The 22,754-nt window shown below is 38.3% G+C and overlaps 1 protein-coding gene across 14 annotated transcripts in view; it reads right to left on the reverse strand.

The window, feature by feature from the left end:
* Window positions 1-22,754, reverse strand: part of LOC105467518 (unc-79 homolog, NALCN channel complex subunit) — a 279,040-nt gene that overhangs the window by 36,933 nt on the left and 219,353 nt on the right. For 8 of the 14 annotated variants that reach the window (XM_011717161.3, XM_011717157.3, XM_071099669.1 and 5 more), the window contains 4 exons: window positions 18,369-18,481; window positions 18,198-18,283; window positions 16,879-17,052; window positions 12,866-13,096 (listed from right to left, as the gene is read on the reverse strand). In XM_011717161.3, the coding sequence (XP_011715463.2) occupies window positions 12,968-13,096; window positions 16,879-17,052; window positions 18,198-18,283; window positions 18,369-18,481 (502 nt within the window). In that variant the 3' untranslated portion in view covers window positions 12,866-12,967. Of the gene's footprint in view, window positions 1-9,095; window positions 9,207-12,862; window positions 13,097-16,878; window positions 17,053-18,197; window positions 18,284-18,368; window positions 18,482-22,754 lie in introns of those variants that run through there. The other 6 variants (XM_071099670.1, XM_071099671.1, XM_071099672.1 and 3 more) reach the window with 4 other exon arrangements.

The raw sequence follows: 22,754 nt of genomic DNA on the forward strand, positions 1-22,754 counted from the left end.
TTTTTAAAATTTTAGACAGGGTTTCACTCTTGTTGCCCAGGCTGGGGTGCAATGGTGCGATCTCAGCTCACCACAACCTCTACCTCCTGCGTTCAAGCAATTCTCCTGCCTCAGCCTCTCGAGTAGCTGAGATTACAGACATGTGCCATCACACCTAGTTAATTTTGTATTTTTAGTAGAGATGGGGTTTCTCCATGTTGGTCAGGCTGGTCTTGAACTCCCAATCTCAGGTGATTCAATTGCCTCGGCCTCGGAAAGTGCTGGGATTACAGCTGTGAGCCACCGCACCTAGCCCTGTTTTTTGTTTTTTTACTGTTGAGTTGTTTGAGTTCCTTGTATATTCTGGATATTGATCCCTGGTTGAAAGTTGATTCATCCTTTTTAAATACTAAATGTCACAGAAACAGGTGAAGCTACCTATATGGTGCTCTCTTTTCTTTCTTCCTTTCTCTTTTCTCTGAAGTGGCCACTATTCTGAATCTGGTACTTATTGTTTCATGTATGTTTTTACACTTTATGTCTCCATTATAATATATAATATTGTTTTGCATTTTTTGACTTTCTGTAATGTTATATTGTATATATCTTTCCACAACTTGTAATTACTCACTGCAATATATTTTTGAAAGTAATCCTTATTGATACACGTAGCTCTGGTTCTTCCAACTCAACAGCTTAACAATATATAATTGTATGAATTTACCAAAATTCATCGGTCAGTCCTCCTGTTGATGGAATGTTGAATTGGTTTCAATTTTGTAAGCCTTTTCTATTGCTGAATATAACACATGTTCAGAAAAGGACATAAAATATAAGCATACAGTTAAATGGATTCAGATGGTATGACACTGTAAAATATATATTTGGTCTTCGATCCTGTATCTGACATACAACTCCTAAAACCCTTAGACTCTCCAAACTGATGTATTTTTGTATGCTAATAAGTTGACTGATGGCTGGCAGCATAGGTAGCAGTAGGAAGGGGACTGATCACCTGAAAGACCAAGACACATTTAGAGAGTTGGGACTATCAGCCCCACCCTTCAACCTTTAGAGAAGGTCTTAGAAGGGTTGATGGCTGGGTTGATCACCAATGGTCAATGGATTAATTGACCATGTCTACATAATGAAACCTCCATAAAAACCCAAAAGAAAAGGGTTTGAAGAGCTTCTGGATAGCTAACCACATGGAGGGTTCCTGGAAGGTGGCATGCCCAGAGAAGATATGGAAGCTTTGTGCCCTTGTGCCTTGCTTTATGCATCTCTTCATCTGTATCCTTTCTAATATTCTTTATAACTGGTAAATGTAAGTAAGTGTTTCCCTGAGTTCTGTGAGCTGCTCTACCAAATAAATTGAGCCCAAAGAGGAAGGATCCCTAATTTATAATCAGTTAGACAAAAGCATGGGTAGAACAACCAGAGCCTACAGTTGGCAAATGAAGGTGGGAGGTGGAGGGCAGTCTTAGGGGATGAGCCCTCAACCTGTGGGATCTGATGCTATATCCAGGTAAGTAGTGTCAGAATAGAACTGAATCTATTCTGCAGAATCCATTGCTTGCTTTTTGGTAGGAAGAAATCTCCACACATTTGATCACAGAAGTCTTTGGTCTTGACTGTGAGAGCAGAGGGAAAACATGGTTTGAGTTTGAGGTTTTCCAGTCTCAGAAGATGGACCGAATACTCATATAATCACCTCATGGGCAAACAACAGCACATTGCAAGTGTCTCAGAAGCCCTGTGTGTCCTGTCTTAATCCTTTCATAATCAAATAAGTAGAGTCCCTGTGGGGCTGTCTCCACCGTCTTTTCTTCCTATTCATTTTCACTCATTGTGTCTTGCCTCCTCATATGTCTGGTTATCTTTGATTGTGTGCTGAATGCTTTGTTAGGAAGATATTTGCAGAAATATTTGTAGCCTGAAATGTTACCTTCCTTCAAAGAACTTTCTGTTTGTTTAGTGACAGGGGCACAATCACAGCTCACTGCAGCTTTGACCTCCTGGGCTCAAACGATCCTTCCACCTCAGCCTTCAGAGTAGCTGGAGCTACAGGCATGTGTTACCATACCCAGCTAATTTTATTTTTTTTGTATTTTTTATACAGACGAGGTTTTGCCATGTTGCCTAGGCTTAGGGTTACCTTAATACACATACAAGGCTTGTAATATTTTATGTTGGGCTACCACAGGGCTTGACACTGAGCTGTGTCCACATGAAGGAAAGTTACTACGGGGGTGTTTTTACTTCGTGGTCCCAGCCAAAAATGTGTAGGTCAGGAGGCGTGGTATCAGGGTCTCTATTCTTGGTAGCTTCTGGATTCGGACTTTTGTCCCTCTAGCCTCATGGGGCTTCCAAAACTGCAGCCTCTCAGTCACATCTAGATTGACAAACACTCCCAGGGTAAAAATGGCCATCAGTGCTGGGCTCACAGCTCTGAATTTCTGGGCTCTCCCTGATCTTAGTCTCATAACTCTTCTCTATATAGTTAGCATTTTGAAGAAGTTTTCAGAAAATATTTTGTTCACTTTTTTCTTTTTACTTTTTAAGTTAACTGGGAAAAAGGTTCAAATTATCTTGTTTACCACCATCAGAAGAGAAAATCCAGGATTTTAATTGTCATTATACTAAACCTATAGGTTATTCTGTGAGAATTACCTGTTTTTACTATTCTGGGTCTCCATCCATGAACATAAAATCTCTTTCCATTTATTTAACAATCTGTAATGCTCTTGAGTAAAATGTTCTGGTTATCTCCATAAAGTTCTTGCATATTCTTTTTTTTTTTTTTTTTTTTTTAAGACAACGTTCTCACTCTGTTGCCCAGGCTGAAAGCTCGCTGCAGCCTCAAACCCCTAGACTCAAGTGATTTTCCCACCTCAGCCCCGCAAACAGCTAGGACTAGAGGTATGCACCACCATGACTGGATAACTTTGTGTGTGTGTGTGTGAAGGACACAGAGTCTCGCTCTGTCACCCAGGCTGGAGTGCAGTGGTACAATCACGGCTCACTGCAACCTTCACCTCCCAGGGCTAAGCGATTCTCCCACCTCAGCCTCCCAAGAAGCTGGGACTACAGATGCATGCCACCATGCCCAGCAAAATTTTTGTATTTTAGTAGAGACAGTGTTTCACTATGTTGCCCAGGCTGGTCTTGAACTTCTGAGCTCAGACAATCCACCCACCTTCACCTCCCAAAGTGCTAGGATTACAAGGCATGAGCCACTTTGTCCAGCCAAATTTCTTTTTTTTTTAATATATAGATGGAGTCTCGCCTTGTTGCCCAGGCTGGTCTCAGGCTCCTGGGCTCAAGCAATCTTCCCACCTTGGCCTTTCAAAGTGATAAGATTATAGGCATGAGCCACCGCACCCAGCCATTGCACATTCTTATTAGATTTATTTTTTGTCACCACAATAAATGACATTTTAAAAGTATGTTTTATAATCATCTGTAGTTGAATATCAAAATTTGGTGATTTCTGGGTATTCATTTGTATCCAACATCCTTGCTGAGCTCTCTTGTAGGTTCTAAAAAGGTGTCTATAGATTCCCTTTGATTCATTTGTAATCATATCACCTATGAAAAATGAGAGTTGTATTTTTCCTTTCTAATCCTTATACCTTTGATTTCTTCTTCCTGTGTTGCAGAAGTGAATGGGACCTCCAGTACCATGATAAATAGAAACAGTGATGACAGGCTTTCTTGTCTTATTTACGATTTTTAAAGGGATGACTCTTAGCATTTCACCATTACATACAGTGCTGGCTAGATGCTTCTGGTAGACTCACTATATGAAGTTAAGAAGTTTCCCTTCTATTCACAGTTTGATAAGAGTTTACGATAAATGACTACTGAATTATAAAATATGATTTTCTTGCACCTGCTGAATAATGATAAAAGTTTTTCTTCTTCAATCTGATAACATAGTGATATTAATAGATGTTCTAATATTTAAACATTTTTATATATCAAGAAATTTCCAACTGTGTCATGAGGCCCTATTTCTAATGCATTGATTTGCTATTATTCATTCAGAAGTTTTGCATCTATGAAGGATATTGACCTATAATTTTCCTTTCCCCTATTGTCCTTCTCTGGTTGATATCAAAATTCTATTTGCCTCATAAAATGTATTGGGAAGTGTTCCCTTTTTTTCTATTCTATTGTTTGTATAAAGAAGAGATCAATCAGTTCTTAAATGTTTAGTAGAAGTTGTCCTCTAAAGCTGGAATAGTTTTTGAGGGTAGGGTTTTAACTATTGATGCCATTTTCCAGGCATCTAAGTCTAGTCAGTTATTTCTTTTTCTTTTTTTCTGGATGTTCTATATGATATATTTCTAGAAAATTGTACCTACTGTCAAAGACTTCAAATTTACTGGCATAAGGTTGTTCATTTTAAAATCTCTAATGTCTGTAGTTATGCTAATATTCATCATCATTGCTGATATTCTTTATCAGTGTCTTTTATCTGGCTTTCTTGATCAGTCTTGCCAAGGGTTTGTCTATTTTATTAGTCTAGTCAAAGAGCCACCTTTCTGTTGAATTGGTCTTCCATTGTATCTATGTTTTCCTTCCTTCCTTCCTTCCTTCCCTCCTTCTCTCCCTCCTTCGTTCCTTCCTTTCTCCTTCCTTCCTTCCCTCCTTCTCTCCTTCCTTCGTTCCTTCCTTTTTTCCTTTCCTTCTCTCCCTCCTTCCTTCCTTCTTTCTTTTTTTCAAAGAAGAAGAGAGGGTCTTGCTCTGTCACCTAGCCTAGAGTGCAGTTGGTGCAATCATAGCTCATGGCAGCCTCAAACTCCTGGGTTTAAGCAGTCCTTCCACCTCAGCCTGCAGAGCAGCTAGGACTACAGGTGCATGCCATCACACTGGCTAATTGTTTTATTTTTCTGTAGAGACAGGGTCTTGTTATGTTGCCCAGGCTGGTATATCTGTTTTTTATTTCATTAATTTCTGCTCTTATCTTTACTGTTTCCTTTATTTAATTAATTAATTGCCTACTATCTGTTCCATGTTTTAAAATCTTCCACATTTTTAAATATGTTCTAAAATTGGTTGATTCAGGATTCTTTATATGACCATTTCATCCACTTTGCTCACTGTATTGTTTGAATCTACTATATGTTTTATCTGCTTGATCTATCCATAACTGAAACAGAAAATCTCCCTGTATAACCTTGAATTTATCAATTTATCTTTGTAAGCCTATTATATTTTGTTTTATATATTTAGAGGCTATATTATCAGCTCTAGGTAATTTTTGAATTGCCACATTATCTGGGTAAATTGCTCCTCTTATCAATATATCGTGACTTTCTTTATAATAATGCTTTTCAACTTAAAGTCAGTTGACTGACTTCAGCTTTCTTTTCATTAGTATTAGTGTGGTGTATCTTTTTTCAAGCTTTTTCTTTTAAATTTTCTCAGTGTCTTTAGACATGTTTTAGACGTAGCTCAATTTTTAAAAGTCAATCTGACAATCCCTAGTGAGTCTAGTAAACTTATGTTTATTGTGATTCTGTCATCTTACGTGTGCTTGTTACAGCTTGTTCTATGCTTCTCTTTTTGTCTTGATTGAACTTTTATTCTTGTTTTATTTTCTGTTTGGAACTTATAAATTGTATTTCTGGCCTTTGGAGCTTACATTTACAATGTCTACATGTATTCTTAAGAGTTTAAAGTTATTATCTCTGCCCTTCTTGTAGATAATATATAGAATGCTTTAACTCCAATCTCCAACCACACACACACAACCCCCCATACAGAGTACTATTTTCTAGTATTTTATTGTTATTTTGTTTTTATGCCCATCTGATTAACATTATTATTATTACTGCTTTGTATTATCAATGATCACTTAGATTTTCACACTGTACCAATTTCTTGGAGCATCATTCCTTCACACATTTCACTCCTTCCTTCTTGGTTCACTTTCCTTCTTATATCTTTTAGTAGTTGTTTCAGTAAGAATCTATTAGAAACTTTCTTATTTTCTTGATAGAATATCTATTTATCCTTCACTTTTGAAGGATAGCTTAGCTGGTAGAGAATTCCAGGTAGATAGTTCTTTTTTCTTATCATTTTAAAGACATTTTTTTTTTTTTCAATTATCTTCTGGCTTTCATTGTGCTGTTGAGAAGTGTATTGTCTGTCTTCAGAGTGTCTTTTCCCTTGGTTGTTCTGAAAATGTTTTGTCTTGCTGTTTTGACAAGTTATACCTACTCATGTACACTATGACATGAGCAGGTAAAACTTTAGCTTATTTATAATACTTTCAGGGCTCATTGTGTTTCCTGAATAAGAAAATTAAATATTTTCATCAATTCTAGAATTGATAAAAAGCATATTTTCCTTATCTGAAATATTTATTAGATATATATTAGAATTTCTCTTTATATTCATCTCTTTATCTCTCTCTTCTGAATTCTAGGTAATTTCTTCCAATCTATTTTCCATTTCACCAATTCTCTCTTTGCCTATGTCTAATTTGTTATTTAACCTATCCATTAAGTTTTTTATGTCAGTGATTGTTTTTAATTTCTAGACTTTCTACTCTGTTTAAATCTGTCTGGTTCATTTTTAAAAATTTTTGAAATGACTAAATCTATTATATTATTTTATTTATTTTTCATATGCTTATCATTTAAAGTATAGTCATTTATATATTTATATTTTTATTATAATATTTTATAATATTTATATATACATTCTTCATATGCATATCATTTAAAGTATAATCACTTATATATTATCATTTTTAATGATATGTTTATCATTTATATCTTTATCACATAGTTTTAATATTGAAAGTTCTCGTGGGAAATGATCTTGCTACTTGTTGACTATCCTAATCTATCACAAGGTGGGTTATATCTTCATTTGTTTTGTAATTTTAGATTATGAGCTCATGTTCATTAGGATTTTAACTATAGGAATCCTGCTGGGCATAGGCTGGAGACATATTAATCCAGAGAAGGTTGAGGCTTGTTTTGATCTTGCTTCTGCCAGATATTCTAAGGTTATTACTTGCTCAGCACTAATGTTATTTGACTCTTCAACTTGGGAGTTCCAAGAACATGCAGGTATTATAAATTCAAACTCTAAACCTGATCCAAGATAGGCCCATGTTTACTAATTCGCAAGGGAGACTATAAATCTTTCTCCCAGTTTCCAAACTGAGACAGACACCATTCTTTGTCACCTCTATATAAGAATGTATTCTTTCCAAACTACCCTTTTACCAAGTGACTAGCCTTTCAAGGGTTCTGACCTTTTGCTAGGGATAACTCAGATCCAACTCCCTGCCTGGATAATCCCAAGACTTCATCTCCTTTCCTTGTATGGGCTTTAAAACTCTAGCCACTAAGTTGCCAAGACAAGCAACACCCCCACCACAGGGCTATTTATATGCTTACCACTCTGATCCTCAATCCCGCTTCATTTTTGCTCCTTTCATTCTTATAAAATTAGCTCTACATTAAAAATCACCTTTATTACATTTCATCTGGTGTTCCTAGTAGTTTAAGTGGTATGGTTTTCAGGGTATCTAGACTACCAGATTGCTAGAAAGTGAAGTTTCCAAAGTTCTTACCTTTCTGTGCCTTTTCTTTTGATTATATAAGGGAGACAGCTGAATTAGCTACTGCTATTTTTAAACGATTTCTTATAGTTTCTCATTATCGGTGAGGAAGGTAGGAACACCATCAACTGAAGCTTTCTACAAGTAGTCATCATCTTGTATTAGAATGAGAAAGGGTAGATGATAATGGGAAGTAAGAGGCCACTAAAGTTATGAGGGATTATGAAGAGATATTGTATGTAATGAATATCTTGAATTGAAAACCAATAATATCTTGAATTCAAATGCTAGAAAGGCCCCTGTAATCAATATCTATACTGTACAACATAGAAAGTATAAACTCATTATGATTTGTCCCCCCAAAAAGGTATAATTTAAACAAATTAAACATAAACACAATGAAGAAATCAAATGGTTTCTAGAAATAGAAAATCTTTTTGGTGCTGTTTCTTATAGATCTACTTTTTTAAGTGAAAAAGAAGGAAGAAGTTATCTTTCAAGAAGATTCTAAAAGAAGAAAAAAATGCTGACCATCTTAGTAGTTAGAAAACATATTGCTCCAGGCAGGGTAATAAATAGTTTCTAATCAGAAAAACCAAATAAAAGATTACCATGGAACACTTAACATGACAGAATGGACCCAAGTTGGTAAGAAAGAGGACAAGAATGCTTTAAATAGAATGAAAGCCTTAGTATAAAATTAGATTTTTATGAGGAAAATAAAGGGCTTATAGAAATGGACAACATGAATAAGAGACATTCTGAATGTTCAAGAGAGAACAACAGAAACAGAGACCCATTGAAAACAAGCTTGGAAAATTTGGAAATTGAAAGGGTAACATTTGCACATTGTTCTTAAGGACAGAAATGCTCCCAATTTGCCCTGCCTACTGCTTTTCCATTAGGACAGCATCTACCAGCTCCAACAAGGCTGCTACTGCCACTGGGCCAGCAGTACTTTTCCACTTTCTCGGTAGTGGGCCAGGGTTGCTACAGATAATGCAATAGAGAAACCATTATTAAGACAAGATGACAAAAGATGAGATTCCAATCTCAGAGGCCAAGAACCCAGACCTGAAAAGACAGACACATGATGAGAATTAAGGAGCCCTTCAAAGGCTTTTACAAATGACAAGCTGATATTCTTCTACTTTGGGTATAAAAATGATACGTAGAGATGTCTTGCCCCCCAGTCATGGGATGGTGAACTTGAAAAGGACCTTAAGAGGTCCTGTCAACCATTAGCTCTTTTCATTAAAAATACCACTTCTGTTCTAACCACATGACCCTCAGTTCTCCAAATCTGCATATGTGCATATTTTAGACATTTTGTGTGTGTGTGTGTGTGTGTGTGTGTGTGTGTGTTTAAAGTGTTTCCTTACCATGGTATTTATTAGATCTCAGTAGTATTACTCATTTTTAACTATATGGAAGCAACTGACCTAAAAGGGACTTGACACTGATTCAAAAGAATATATTTTTTCCAGTTTTCAGTTTCACAGGAACACGCATATGGAAGCTTGCTTACCTTAGTGAAAGCTCGGTAACATAAGCCACACAGCTCCACCAGGTAGGCCAGAGTGAAGACGGCATTCTGAATTACAAAGCTGAGCAGTTTTGAAAATGGTTCCAACAAACTCTGCAATGAGATTGGGGCCAAATAAAGTCAATTGCTGATTATTTCATTTAAAAAAGTATTAAAATCTTATGATACTTTAACTAATGGAATCACTGTTTTTTAAATTGAAAAATCTATTGCCAGATGGCTCCTGTAGCAACCCCGTTGGTCTAATAAAAACAGAACTGCACCTTCAGTCGAGGGCTCAAAGAGCAGGATCAAATCATTTCACTGCTCAAAAAGACATTCATTTTTCCATGTGGTATCATTTACAAACCTTCCTAACTTCAACCCTGTCTTCATGTCCACCCTAAGCAATCAAGAGTGTGGGGTTGGCAGTTGGATCTTCCACTCTATTTTCAGCACATTTAAGTGTTTATGAGTTCATCATATTCAGATCCGGAAGCCTGTCTTCTGGGTTAAGTAGCGCAAAGCACCCTTGCGTGTAAGTACCAAAGTACTATAGCTTATATAAAATTCATCACAACCCAGCCTTCTGCCAATGTTTATCAGGAAGGCATAGTCTGTTTCGGTTTCTCCCCCTGAATCTTACCCATAAAGGATCAGTTTTAGTTCCATATACTTTCTTAAGTTATTTAGAAACATTTGTTGAGTACCTACTGAGTGTCAGACTGAGTTAGATGGATGATTTCATATAGTTTATCTTATTCAAATTTTTCATAACTATCCTGGGAGACAGTGTGTTACAATATAGGTAACGACACAAGCACTAAATTCTGACACAAGGGTTTTCACACTCTAGCTCACTGTGACCTTGAATAAGTGATTTAATCTCTCTGGAACTTGGTTTTCTCCTCTGTAAAAGGGGAATAATAATGGCTTCCACCTCATTAGGGTGCAAGTTATGAGAATTAAAAGAGATAATATATGTAAAGCACTTGACACCAGTAAGCTCTCCATCATTGTTAGCTATGGTCTTCATTATTAACCTTCTGAAGCTTTAGTATCCATTCCTATTCTGCAGCTTAGGCAGTTAAGTAGACAAGTAATTTGCCTAAGGCCATGAAGGTATCAGGTGGAATTCAAAGCCAAGTTCTGGGGCAATTTTCCACAGGTAGAATTGCTCTGCAGAGAAGATAGGATTTTAACTGGATTTCAAAACACTTGCATGCCATGATTTCCACTACTTCTCAATCTCTATAGTGCTCGCTGTCTGGTTTTCAAAAGTAATATATGTTCAATGTCAAACTCAAGATATGTAGGAAAGGACACATGAGGAAGTAAAAGTCATCCATAATCCCATCACCTCATGATTACATTTTGAACATAGTGGAAATATTACAAATGTAAAATCTTGTATTTTTTTTTATTATACTTTAAGTTCTAGGGTACATGTGCACAACGTGCAGGTTTGTTACATATGTATACATGTGTCATGTTGGTGTGCTGCACCCATTAACTCGTCGTTTACATTAGGTATATCTCCTAATGCTATCCCTCCCCCCTCCCCCCTCCCCACAATAGGACCTGGTGTGTGGTGCTCCCCTTCCTGTGTCCAAGTGATCTCATTGTTCAATTCCCACCTATGATTGAGAACATGTGGTATTTGGTTTTCTGTTCTTGCGATAGTTTGCTGAGAATGCTGGTTTCCAGCTGCATCTATGTCCCTACAAAGGACACGAACTCATCCTTTTTTATGGCTGCATAGTATTCCATGGTGGATATGTGCCACATTTTCTTAATCCAGTCTGTCACTGATGGCCTTTTGGGTTGATTCCAAGTCTTTGCTATTGTGAATAGTGCCACAATAAACATATGTGTGCATGTGTCTTTATAGCAGCATGACTTATCATCCTTTGGGTATATCCCCAGTAATGGGATGGCTTGTATTTTGTTTTTTATTAACTTAATATAACATCAGAAATTCCCAGTGCCATTTAATTCTTCATAATCGCCAATTCTACAAATAACACCCCAATAAAAATATTTTACATGAAATTAGCATTTGCATTTTCTTCCTTGAATAGATTCCCAGAAAAAAATGACTAAATCAAAGGATATAAGCATATTTGAGGTTCTTTTTTCTTATTGACACGAAAATGGATGCACTCTGTGTTAGTTGACCCTAAAGATAGGAATTCTGTTTTTTACTTATTTGTATTCCCCACAGAAATCCATGTGGTGCTTTCCATATAGAAAATCTTAAAGAAACTCACAGAAATAGTACTAATGATTCATTATTCTTTGCTCCATATAAATGCTGTTGCCTTGAGGTTGGGTGCAGTGGCTCATGCCTGTAATCCCAGCACTTTGGGAGGCCGAGGTGGGTGGATCACTTGAGGTCAGGAGTTCAAGACCAACCTGGCCAACATGATGAAACCCCATCTCTACTAAAAATACAAAAATTAGCCAGGCGTAGTGGCACATGCCTGTAGTCCCAGCTACTTGGAAGGCTGAGGCAGGGAGAATTGCTTGAACCTGGGAGCCAGAGGCTGCAGTGAGCCAAGTTGGCATCACTGCACTCCAGCATGGGCGACAGAGTGAGACTCCGTCTCAAAAAATATATATATATAGATGTGTGTGTATGTGTGTACATATATATATATGTACATTACTGTCTTGAAACTGATGATAGATGAATGGAATGGGAATGTCTCATGTTGCACATAATGTATCCTTATTGGTCAAAAAGAGAAGCCTGAATTCAAGCCTATAAGAAAACTTGCTCTTATATCAAACTTGCTCTTATATCAAGTTGCACAGTGATGGGGCAATACAGACCCAAAGGACCTATATTCAAGTCTCAAATCTTCTACTAACCAGCTATGTGACCCTGGCCAAGACATTTCATCTCTCTGAACCTGTTTCCTCATCTGTAAATGAGCAGATTGAACCCAATGATCTCTTTGTAACTTTCTAGCATAAATCATGAGTCTATGAAAGCACAGTCAACTTAAATAGTTGCAGAATACGTACATTGTTGGTATACTAAATAGTAATTACAAGCTATAGCAATACAAACTGTGGTACCACGGCATCGAATGCAGCCAGAAAATACAGCTTGGAATAAAAAGGTGAATGAGACACGGTGCAGAACTTCTTGAAGCTTGTGGTCTCATTGGGACCACTTCAGGGCAATGTCCGTGCTACTATAGAGAGCTCTATCAAATACTGTGGGAGCTGGTACAGGAGAAAGTTGCTACAGATAATATGAACATGTATTTTCATTAAATGGGACCTTGAAGAATGAGAAGGAGTTCATCACACCAACAAGGGCATAAAGCATTTCAGGCAAAGGAAATGGCCTAAGCAAAGGCAAGGAAATACGAAATTAAATAAGATTATATATCTGAAGCATTAAGCACAATGTCTGCCATAGGATAACAAACAGTGGTTGTTGTTTCGATGATGATGATGATAACGCTGATTCTGAAAGTGCACAGGAGGAATGGATGAAAGAGATATGGAGCCAAAGATTAAATTGGAAAGGTGGGCTGGAGAGTTATGAAATAACATCTTAGATACCACATTAAGGAATCTGGACATCATCCTGAAATAAATGAGAAGCTATCAGAGATTTTAAAGCAAGGAACCAACACAATAAGACCCTGTTTAGAAGGATCGCCTAGTTAGTAGTATGGGGGATGGATTGGTGGCCATGGCACAGGGCTAGTAGGACCAATTACAAACCATGACATTGTGATGTATTGGATAGAGCTCTTTATACAAGGCACTGACCTAGCGTGAAGAGAGAGAAGGAGGCTGAAAGGGAAGCATTTGGTGTGCAATAACTGTGTCTTCAGTATTGCTACAAGCTTATCTCACAAGGTTAAAAAATAACTGACTAACCAATTGGTTATGTTTTTCTGAAACATACATACCCTTGTAGCGTTGGTAGAAGGGATCTTCAAGAGGCAAATCATAATTCTTAAACTGGAATCTAAAGAACACTGTGAATAAATATGAAAAAAGTAAAAATTAGTTTCCACCTTAATATACCTTTTGCTTCAAATATGTCCTCAAAACATTTATTTTAGCAGAAGGAAAAATCTGAAATATGACTGCCTCTCTACAGTTTCCCATGTCATAATATCCTTTTTGAAAGAAAAAGCATTCTCAGGTTAAAACAATTTTAATTAAACAATTATACAATGCTAAATAATTAAATAACTAAACACAGCTCCTAAACTATTTTTCAAAGATATAGCCCTAAAAATTAATGAGATAGACAGGTGAATAGGGAGATGGGTGGAAGGATGGACGGATGAATGGATGGACGGATGGATGAACGGAGGGATGGACAATGAACAGAAATTTGTTGGGTAGATATTAAATGTATCTAACTCTAAAGAGATACACCAATATGTGAAAGGCCATTTTAGGGGGGAGAAAAACCTACTTAGATCTATTTTTAAAAACCATGAATCCACATAAGAACCAGTTTCATCTGCCCTTTCTCTGCTCTGAAGAAACAAGACAAAAACCTGAGAAAATGCAGTAAAACTTCTACAAGAGAAAATCATACCTTAACTATCCATTTGAGTTCTATATTGACAAGATTCCACATCAAAATGTACTTTTTAAATTGAGTTTACTAGGATGGGGGGAAACGTTACAGCAAGAATAAACAATGATATGGTAAACAGATCACAATAGCAGGCTGTAGTTAAATTTCTGCAGCTGTGTACATACATTAACTTCTTCAAGACAGTACAAAATAAGCCAGGAGTTTTCCAAGTGGAATCCTGGAACCAGCAGCTAGAAATGTGCCAGAATGCAAATCCTCAAGCCCCACTCCTACTGAATCAGAAACTCCCAAATCGGGCCCAGTAAGTTGTGTTTTAGCAAGTCCTTCAGGGACACTGATGCACACTGATGTTTGAGATCTGCTTCTATAAACTGATGAAAACAAACTATAGAAGGTTTCAGTGGTTTATTATTTTCCCCAGAGATTAAAAACAAAGGTAGAAGATGATCAGGGGCAGTGCCCAGATCTGCCCTAGCCAGGGAAATTCTTACACAGATTCTGAAAGTATTTCACAAGTGCCTTCGAAGGGAACCACTGGTTCTATTTAATCTGCTCGACACTCATCGGAGTTGGTGTGACATTTACATTACCTTAAACCAGAGGCTGAAAACTGGCTGCTCATCAGGCCCCATAGTGATTTAAAAACCAGAAAATGTCATCTTGGGAATAAAAGGGAAGACAGACAACCTGAGGCCTGCGCTCCCACAGAACAACAATTGGCAGGCGTGAGTAGCCGCTGACCTCGTAGAAGGACTGGCACATTCCAGTTCCTAAGGGCCTCGATTCTCCTTATTATCTTTTCTCCCTTATTAACCCTGTAGGCAGGGTTCCTATGGGCAGGCTGATTGTCACAAATTAGGCATGCCACTTGTTTACAGCTGGCAACACTTGCCACTCTTCTGTGCTCAAGTTAAATCTTCTGACAGTCACATCGGCACACAGGCATTTAATTTGCCATACCTCAGCTGGGAGTGGTGGCTCATGCCTGTAATCCCAGCCCTTTGGGAGGCTGACGAGGGCGGATCATGAGGTCAGGAGATGGAGACCATCCTGGCTAACATGGTGAAACCCCATCTCTACTGAAAATACAAAAAAAGTAGCTGGGCGTGGTGGCAGGCACCTGTAGTCCCAGCTACTTGGGAGGCTGAGGCAGGAGAACGGCATGAACCTGGGAGGCAGAGCTTGCAGTGAGCCAAGATTGCACCACTGCAATCCGGTCTGGGCGACAGAGCGAGACTCCGTCTCAAAAAAAAAAAAAAAAAAAAAAAAAAATTGCCATACCTCATCCCATCCCTTCCCTGAGCATGTGCGGCTCTTTAGCAGTGAAGCCCTGATTGGTTCTCGGGTCCTAGGAGGCTCCATGTGCTTAAAATTTGTGCACTCAGTTTTCTGTGTGTTGATGTACAGTAGCTATACACATACACAGTTTCAAAGTACTAACCCTTCTTGCTTGGATTTATTCGGCTACTCCAGATCTGTGGGCAAACAAGGATCATAGAATATAAGAGGTGGTAAAGATCCTTCCTTTGTACTCCTGCTTCTCACAGTAACTCCAAACTCAGAGCAGCACACGCTGAGTTAAGGGTCCCTGCATTATCCCTTGCAGACCTATTAGTAGTATCTGCCTATCTGGAAAAATGTATTATCACAGGTGGCTGATCTTTGTCAAGTATCTTATGTATACATAATACTCATTTCAGAAGTGGAGCTACTAATATGTAACCTGATCCTTTTGTTTTTCTGTCTACGGGAAATGCACTTTATTTTTATTTTATTTTATATTTTTGAGACAAGATCTCACTCTGTTGCCCAGGCTGGAGTGCCGTGGCACAAACATGGCTCATTACAACCTCGACTTCCCGGGCTCAAGCAATCTTCCCGCCTCAGCCTCCCAAGTAGCTGGGACAACAGGTACATGCCATCACACCTGGCTAATTTTTAAAATATTTTCTATTTGTTTATTTATTTTTGAGACAGAGTCTCTCTCTGTCGTCCAGGCTAGAGTGCAGTGGTGCAATCATGGCTCACTGTAACCTCAACCTCCTGGGCTCAAACAATGAGCCCATTTCAGCCTCCCAAGTAGCTGGGACTACAGGTGCACGCCACCGTGCCCAGCTAATTTTTTTTAAGAGACAGAGTCGCACTATATTGCCTAGCCTATGTTTTTTTTTTAATCTTTCATAGAGATGAGGTCTTGCCATGCTCCCCAGACTGGTCTCAAACTCCTGGGTTCAGGCAATCCTCCTACCTCTGCCTCTCAAAGTGTTGGGATTACAGGCATGAGCCACTATGCCCTGCCTGATTCATTTTGTTGCCAGTTAAATGCTTCTGTAATCTGCATAGAGAAAGCACAAAAAACCTCATGGAGCAGGTCAGGTTCAAAGCCAGCAACGCCACTGCCAGCCATCACCCTGCCCCCTACTCTAGAGACATGAATGTCTTCAACTCCCCCCTGCTGTAGAAGGGCAAGAAGAGTCTGTTAGTGAAATGAGCACTGCACTGTAAGTCAGAAAACTCAGTTCTAATCCCCACATTGCCACCACTGTATTGTTTCCAGAAGCTACACCGCCTCTCTGAATTTGCAGAATTCATTTAGAAAACAGGGGCATTGGAAAGGATGATCTTTATAGATTTCTTCCAGCTTTAACAGTATTGGCTTCTTATTTGCATTTACTGAGCTCAAGTTGTCAATGATCCTTGGGCCACCAGATTTCCAGGCAGGTAATTGTGTGTATATTCTTGGGAGATGGTATGGTGTAGGGTGTAACAGTCAAGCAGAAATATCATCATTCACAAACACAGCAATCACTTCCCTTTAGATCATTCTCTAAAATGGAAACTTTACATTATAAGTCTGGGCTGCTTTTGGGCAAAACTATTTATTTACTTATTTAATATCTACCAGAGAAAAACTGCCAGATAAACACAATCTACTCATGTCTTCCTGGCTGTTTTTTTTTTTTTTTCCAAATCAACTGGAAACATGCATATTCATAATCAGTGAGCAAAATGCTCGCTCCACATTCCTGTCATTCTCTAAGAGAACACAGAACAACCCAAATAAGCCTGCTCACTCCGAGGCTGACGGAGTTTCCTCATTGTCCTTTGCCATACATTAAATCACCCAAGACTCTGCTGCTTGTAAACAAATGGTCTGAAAATGGTAAGAAATTAATTGACAATGAAATCTTCGGCTCAGCTTACCTTCAGAGGTAAAACGCAAGGCAGCTTGGCAAAAAATGTCTGAAACTGGTTGCTGATTGTGGTCCACAGGCTACTAGGAGAATCCATAGGCAAAGCTTCCATGAAGGTTGCAATGTTTTCCAAACAGCGTATCATAGCACCCCCTGCTGGTAAATTCTTTTTGTTATTTAGACCCTAAAAACACAAAAGCATAGGCAATCAACTGCTGAAAGAGCACGGGAATGCATAGCACTATTTGGTGAAGGTCAGTTTAAAAGTCACATCCTCAGGCTATAAACGTGTTCAGTGCCTACTACATAGGCCAATCCCTGTGATAGACTGGAGGGATACCGAGAAAAATCGTTCAGACAAACTTAAGGGGGAAAATTGGTGAGAGGTGAAATGTGAGCAAGAAATAGGAAACAGCTTCCAAGGGTCTACAACTGGTGTGGTTCGGTGCTAAGAAAGCAATGAATGATGCTCACTGGAAATAATCCCCAGCACAAAGACTGAGCGTAGAATTACAGGAGCTGCAGCTTTTTTTCTAGCAGTGAGCATCTCCCACAAGCAAACCCCGAGAGCTGACCTGCAGCGGCGCTGAGACTCAAACCCAAGTCTCTTGATGCAACACCCATAGCTCCACCCACCACTCTGCCCTTGGAAAACCGGGTTGTTCTGTGGAGGCAAGGTCATGACTTAGGCTGAGGGTATGGAGAAGTTTTCAATGAAGAGTAAATCCACGCAAAGCAGCAATGTCCAACTGACACTTTTCTATGCGATTCTACTTCTTAATTAACTTTTTAAAATTTAAATTATGTTAATTTTTAAAATTTAAATTATTTAAATTTTAGCATTTTCTATTATTTTTCTTTTGAGTTGGGGGTCTCGCTCTGTTGCCCAACTTGGAGCATCGTGTAGCCATCACAGCTCACTGCAGCCCCCAACTCCTGAGTTCAAGTGATCCTTCCCCCTCCATCTCCTGAGTAGCTGGGACTGCAGGCATGTGCCACCATGCCAGTTAATTTTTTTTATTTTTATTTTGTAGAGATGAGGGTCTTGCTATGTTGCACAGGCTGGTCTTGAACTCCTGGCCTCGAGCAATCCTCCTGCCTCAGCCTCCCAAAGTGTTGGGATTATAGGCATGAGCCACTGCACTCAGCCCTTAGCTTTAAATTTAATATAAATTTTTAATTTAAAAATTTTAGATTTCATTTTTATATTAAATAACATTGAAATCCTTCCTCAGCAGTACCCTACGGTGTGACTCAAAGAAACACCCACAGTTGTGCTGGGGCTTAGAGTTTCGGCTGGGGCTTAGGGTATTACTAAAGGAAACCCACCTCTAGGAGTTGACTGAGAGCTGCGATAGAGCTCAGCTCATTGAAGTCCATCAGAGACGAGGCTAAGGTCCGTAAAAAAGTCCCATCTGGAAAGTCAACAATCAGATTTAGTGTTTGGATGTCTGGGATGAGGCAAATTTGTGGTGTCTGGATTCTCAGTGGATGAATTACCTTTGATAGTGCTTTGGAACAGCTGCGGGAAGATGCCGTTGGGGGCCAACTGATGGAAGATGCAGCGCAGGAACTGCTTGGCCACCCCCGCCGCATTGCCAGGAACCATCATGCTGGAGTTGAACAGGGGAGAAAAGACACGAAGTCATGGGCCAGTGAGCATGTGTTCAGGTATTTACTTAGAGTTCAATCATTTGCACACCATGCCTCTTATGGGATAGCTCACTGTCACGTTCATCAGTGAAATGAAATATTCTACTCAAACCTAATCCCTGTTAACAAGAAGTTTTTAGAAAGAGAGAACCATGAAATGCCAGCATAGTCTCAGACGTATTCCAGGTCCCACAATGGACTCAGGAAGGTTATGAGGTCCTGAGAGAAGAGGTCACATACAAAGGTCACATGCTCACAGAATGACAGTCAAGACTAGAGCTCTGGATGAGGATTACCAGGAAAATCCTCCCAGGAAAGTGTCACTGGCTAAGAGAGAGTTGCTCTGAGGAAAAAAAATTCATATATATATATATATATATATATATATATATATATGAATATATATATATATATATATGCGCAGTGAGGGAGATGTTCATTCTCATTAGGAGATCTGGGAAGTTTTCTTTGGGCATCCGTAAAAAGGCTGGACTTTGACAGGTGCAGTTTGCCCTTCACCCTTCATGTGCACCTCTGTACATCAAAAGTAGGGCCAAATTTATGAGGCCCTGCCCCTTAGACCAAGGTACCAGAAGGGATGCTTCTTGAAGTAGTTAGGGGATAAGTTATCAGAAGGAAGAAAGAAAAAATCAAAGAACATAAATAGATAAAGAGTAAGAAGTACTGCTTACCTAATTATGCCAATTATTACCTCATTATGCCACATCTACCCTGAAATCCTGGTTCAAAGTTTTAGGTCAAAAATATTCTTCAGGAAAAAATAATACCGAACTTAAAATAACTTCAGAAAATAGAGAAGGAGAGAACCCTTCCCAATTTGTTTGATGCAGCCAGCATAGCCCTAAAACTAAAATCAATAAAGCCACTATCAAAATAAATTTTAAAAAAGAAGGAAACAGAAAAGAAATGGGAAGAGGACAGGCACACCCATAGTCATCATGGCCATTGAATTCAACTATAGATTAAAAGACCAAGTAGGGTCATGACCAAGTAGGGTTTATCCCAAGAGTGTAACAATAGTTTAATACTCAAAAATCAGTCAGTACAATTCAATATACTAAGAAATAAAGGACAAAAAACTTTTATCTCAATAGATGCAGAAAATACATCTCACAAAAGTCAACACACATCGTGACAAAAACTCAGACTGGGCCAGGCGCAGTGGCTATCGCCTGTAATCCCAGCACTTTGGGAGGCCAAAGCAGGAAGACTGCGTGAGCCTAAGAGTTGGAGACCAGCCTGGGAAACAGGGCAAAACCCCCCCATTTCTACAAAAAAATACAAAAAACTAGCTGGGTGTGGTGGCACACACCTGTAGTCCCACCTATTCAGGAGGCTTAGGTGGGAGGATCACTTGAGCCAGGGAGGTTGAGACTGCCAAGATGGTGCCACAGAACTCCAACCTGGGTGATAGAGCAAGACCCTGTCTCAACAACAGCAACAGCAACGACAACAACAACAACAAAAACCCTCAAACTGGAAAAACCTCAATTTGCTAAAGGGCATTTATAAAAAACCTATAGCTACTGTGATTAATAGTAAATATTGAATACTTTCCCTGTAAGAGAGGAAACAGGACAAGGGTGCCCACTCTCCCATCTCTATGATTGCATCGGCAGTCCTAGCCATTGCAATAAGGCAACGGAAAGAAACAAAAGGCATAAAGATCAGAAAGGAAGTAGTAAAACTCTTGCTATTTATAGATGATTTTTCTACGCAAAATCAAATCCTAAGAAATCTACAAAGCGACTACTAGAACTAATAAGTGAGTTTAGCTAGAATACAATGTGAATATGTAAATATCAATTGTTTAGATATCAGCAGCAAAAAATTGAAATTTTTAAAAATTCCATTTACATTAGTATAAAAAACATAAAATTCTTGAAAGTAAATTAACAAAAATGGCAAGACCTCTACACTGAAAACTAAAAAACACTGCTGAGAGAAATTAAAGATCTCATGAAACTGAGATACATACCATGTTCATGAATTGGAAGATTCAATATTTTCATGCTGTCAGTTATCCCCAAATTGATTTGTTCTTTCAATACAACCCCAGGAGGCTTTTTTGATAAAAATGACAAGCTTATTCCAAAATCTTTATGAAAATGTAAAGAATCTAGAGATCCAAACCAATCTTGAAAAAGATAACTAAATTTGGAGGACTCATGGTACCTGACTTTAAGATATACTACTTACTATGAAGCTACTATAATCAAGACAGTGTGGTGCAAGCTTAAGAATTAATATATAGATCAGTGGAACAGAATACAGAGCCCAGAAATAGACCCACTCTTCTATGGTTTCTCAGCTTAACAGGCACCACAGTGATCCAATAAGAAAAGAGAATATCTTTTTTAACTGTGTTGAAAAACTGATTATCCACATGGATAAAAATGAACTCCTACCGCTGCCTCATATCATACCATACATAAAAATAAATTTGAGAAGCTTTTTTCTTTTCTTTTCTTTTTTTGAGACGGAGTCTCACTCTGTCACCCAGCCTAGAGTACAGTGGCACAATCTTCGCTCACTGCAACCTCCGCCTCCCAGGTTTGAGTCATTCTCCTGCCTCAGCCTCCTGAGTTGCTGGGACTACAGGCGCCTGCCACCACACCCAGCTAATTATTTATATATTTAGTAGAGATGGGGTTTCAACGTGTTAGCCAGGATGGTCTCGATCTCCTGACCTCGTGATCCGCCCATCTTGGCCTACCAAAGTGCTGCGATTTCAGGCGTGAGCTACCGCGCCTGGCCTTGAGATGGGTTTTATAAATGCCAAATATACATATGAAAACCATAAAGCTTTTAGAAAAAAACATTAGAGAATATCTGCATGACTTGGAAGTAGACAAAGGTTTCTTAGACAAATAACAAGAAGCAATAATTGTAATGTTTTGTTTTAATGCATTAGAAATCATCCAAATTAAAAACTTATCAGCAAAAGATACCACTAAGAAAAGAAATAGGCATGCCCCAGACTGGGTGAAAATATTCTCAAAACGTACTTAACAAAGGACTAGTATTCAGGATATATAAAGTCTTACAACTCAGCAATAAAAAGACAACAACCCAATTAAAATATTCAAAAGATTTGACCAGACACATCTCAAAAGAATATACACAATGGGTCAATGAGCACTTGACAAAACGTCATAGAGAAATGCAAGTTAAAACTATAATGAAATACCCATTACACATCTACCAGAATGACTAAAATTAAAAAGACCAACAATGCCAAAGTTGGGCAAGAATATGAAACAACCAGAATACATTGATGATGGTAATATAAAATGGCATAACCACTTCAAGAGAAGTTCCAGTAGTTTCTGATAAAATTAAACATATACCTATCCTGTAATCCAACAATATCATCCCTAGGTATTTTACCCTGGAGAAATAAAAACACTTGTTTTAAAATGGGCTTTTATAAGAATGTTCACAATAGCTCTATATTTTATAGCCCCAAACTGAAACAACCTAGAAGTACTGCAATAAGAAAATTAAAAAGCAAATTATGGGATACAATTCAGCCTTGAAAAAGAAACTCCTGATAAAAAAGCAGCAATATGGATAAATCTCAAAAACATCATGCTGAGTAAAAGAAGTTGGACACAAAAGAGCACATACAGTGGGATTCCATTGACATTAAGTCTAGAATGGGCAAAATCAACCCAAGTAGAAAAATATCACAACAGTGTTTGCCCCTATAGGGGTAGAGATTAGCTGGAAACGTGCATGAGAGAACTTTCTGGCAATAATAGTAATCCCATTAACAGGGCTTTGGGTTACACAGTCATATGCATTTGACAAAACTCAAGGAATAAACACTTAAGATTTGTGTACTTCCTTGTATGTAAATTTTACAAAAGAAACAACCATGGTCAATGTACAATATGATGAGTATAGTTAACAACAATGTATTGTATACTTGAAATTTGCTGAGAGAGTAGATTTCAAATGTTCTCACCAACAAATAAAAAGATAACTACGTGAGGTGATGAATATGTTAATTAGCTTGATTGTGGTAATCATTTCACAATGTACACATCTATCAAAAGATCACATTTATATCTTAAATATATATAATTTTTATTTCTCAATTATACCTCAATAAAGCTGGAGGAAAAAAGAAACAACCATATACAAAAATTGAACTTGAGTTAATGCTAACTTTGCTGAAGTATGTAGGGGAAACTACATTCTAATACC

Source organism: Macaca nemestrina, chromosome 7 (assembly GCF_043159975.1).
Source record: "Macaca nemestrina isolate mMacNem1 chromosome 7, mMacNem.hap1, whole genome shotgun sequence".
Lineage (NCBI taxonomy): Eukaryota > Metazoa > Chordata > Mammalia > Primates > Cercopithecidae > Macaca > Macaca nemestrina.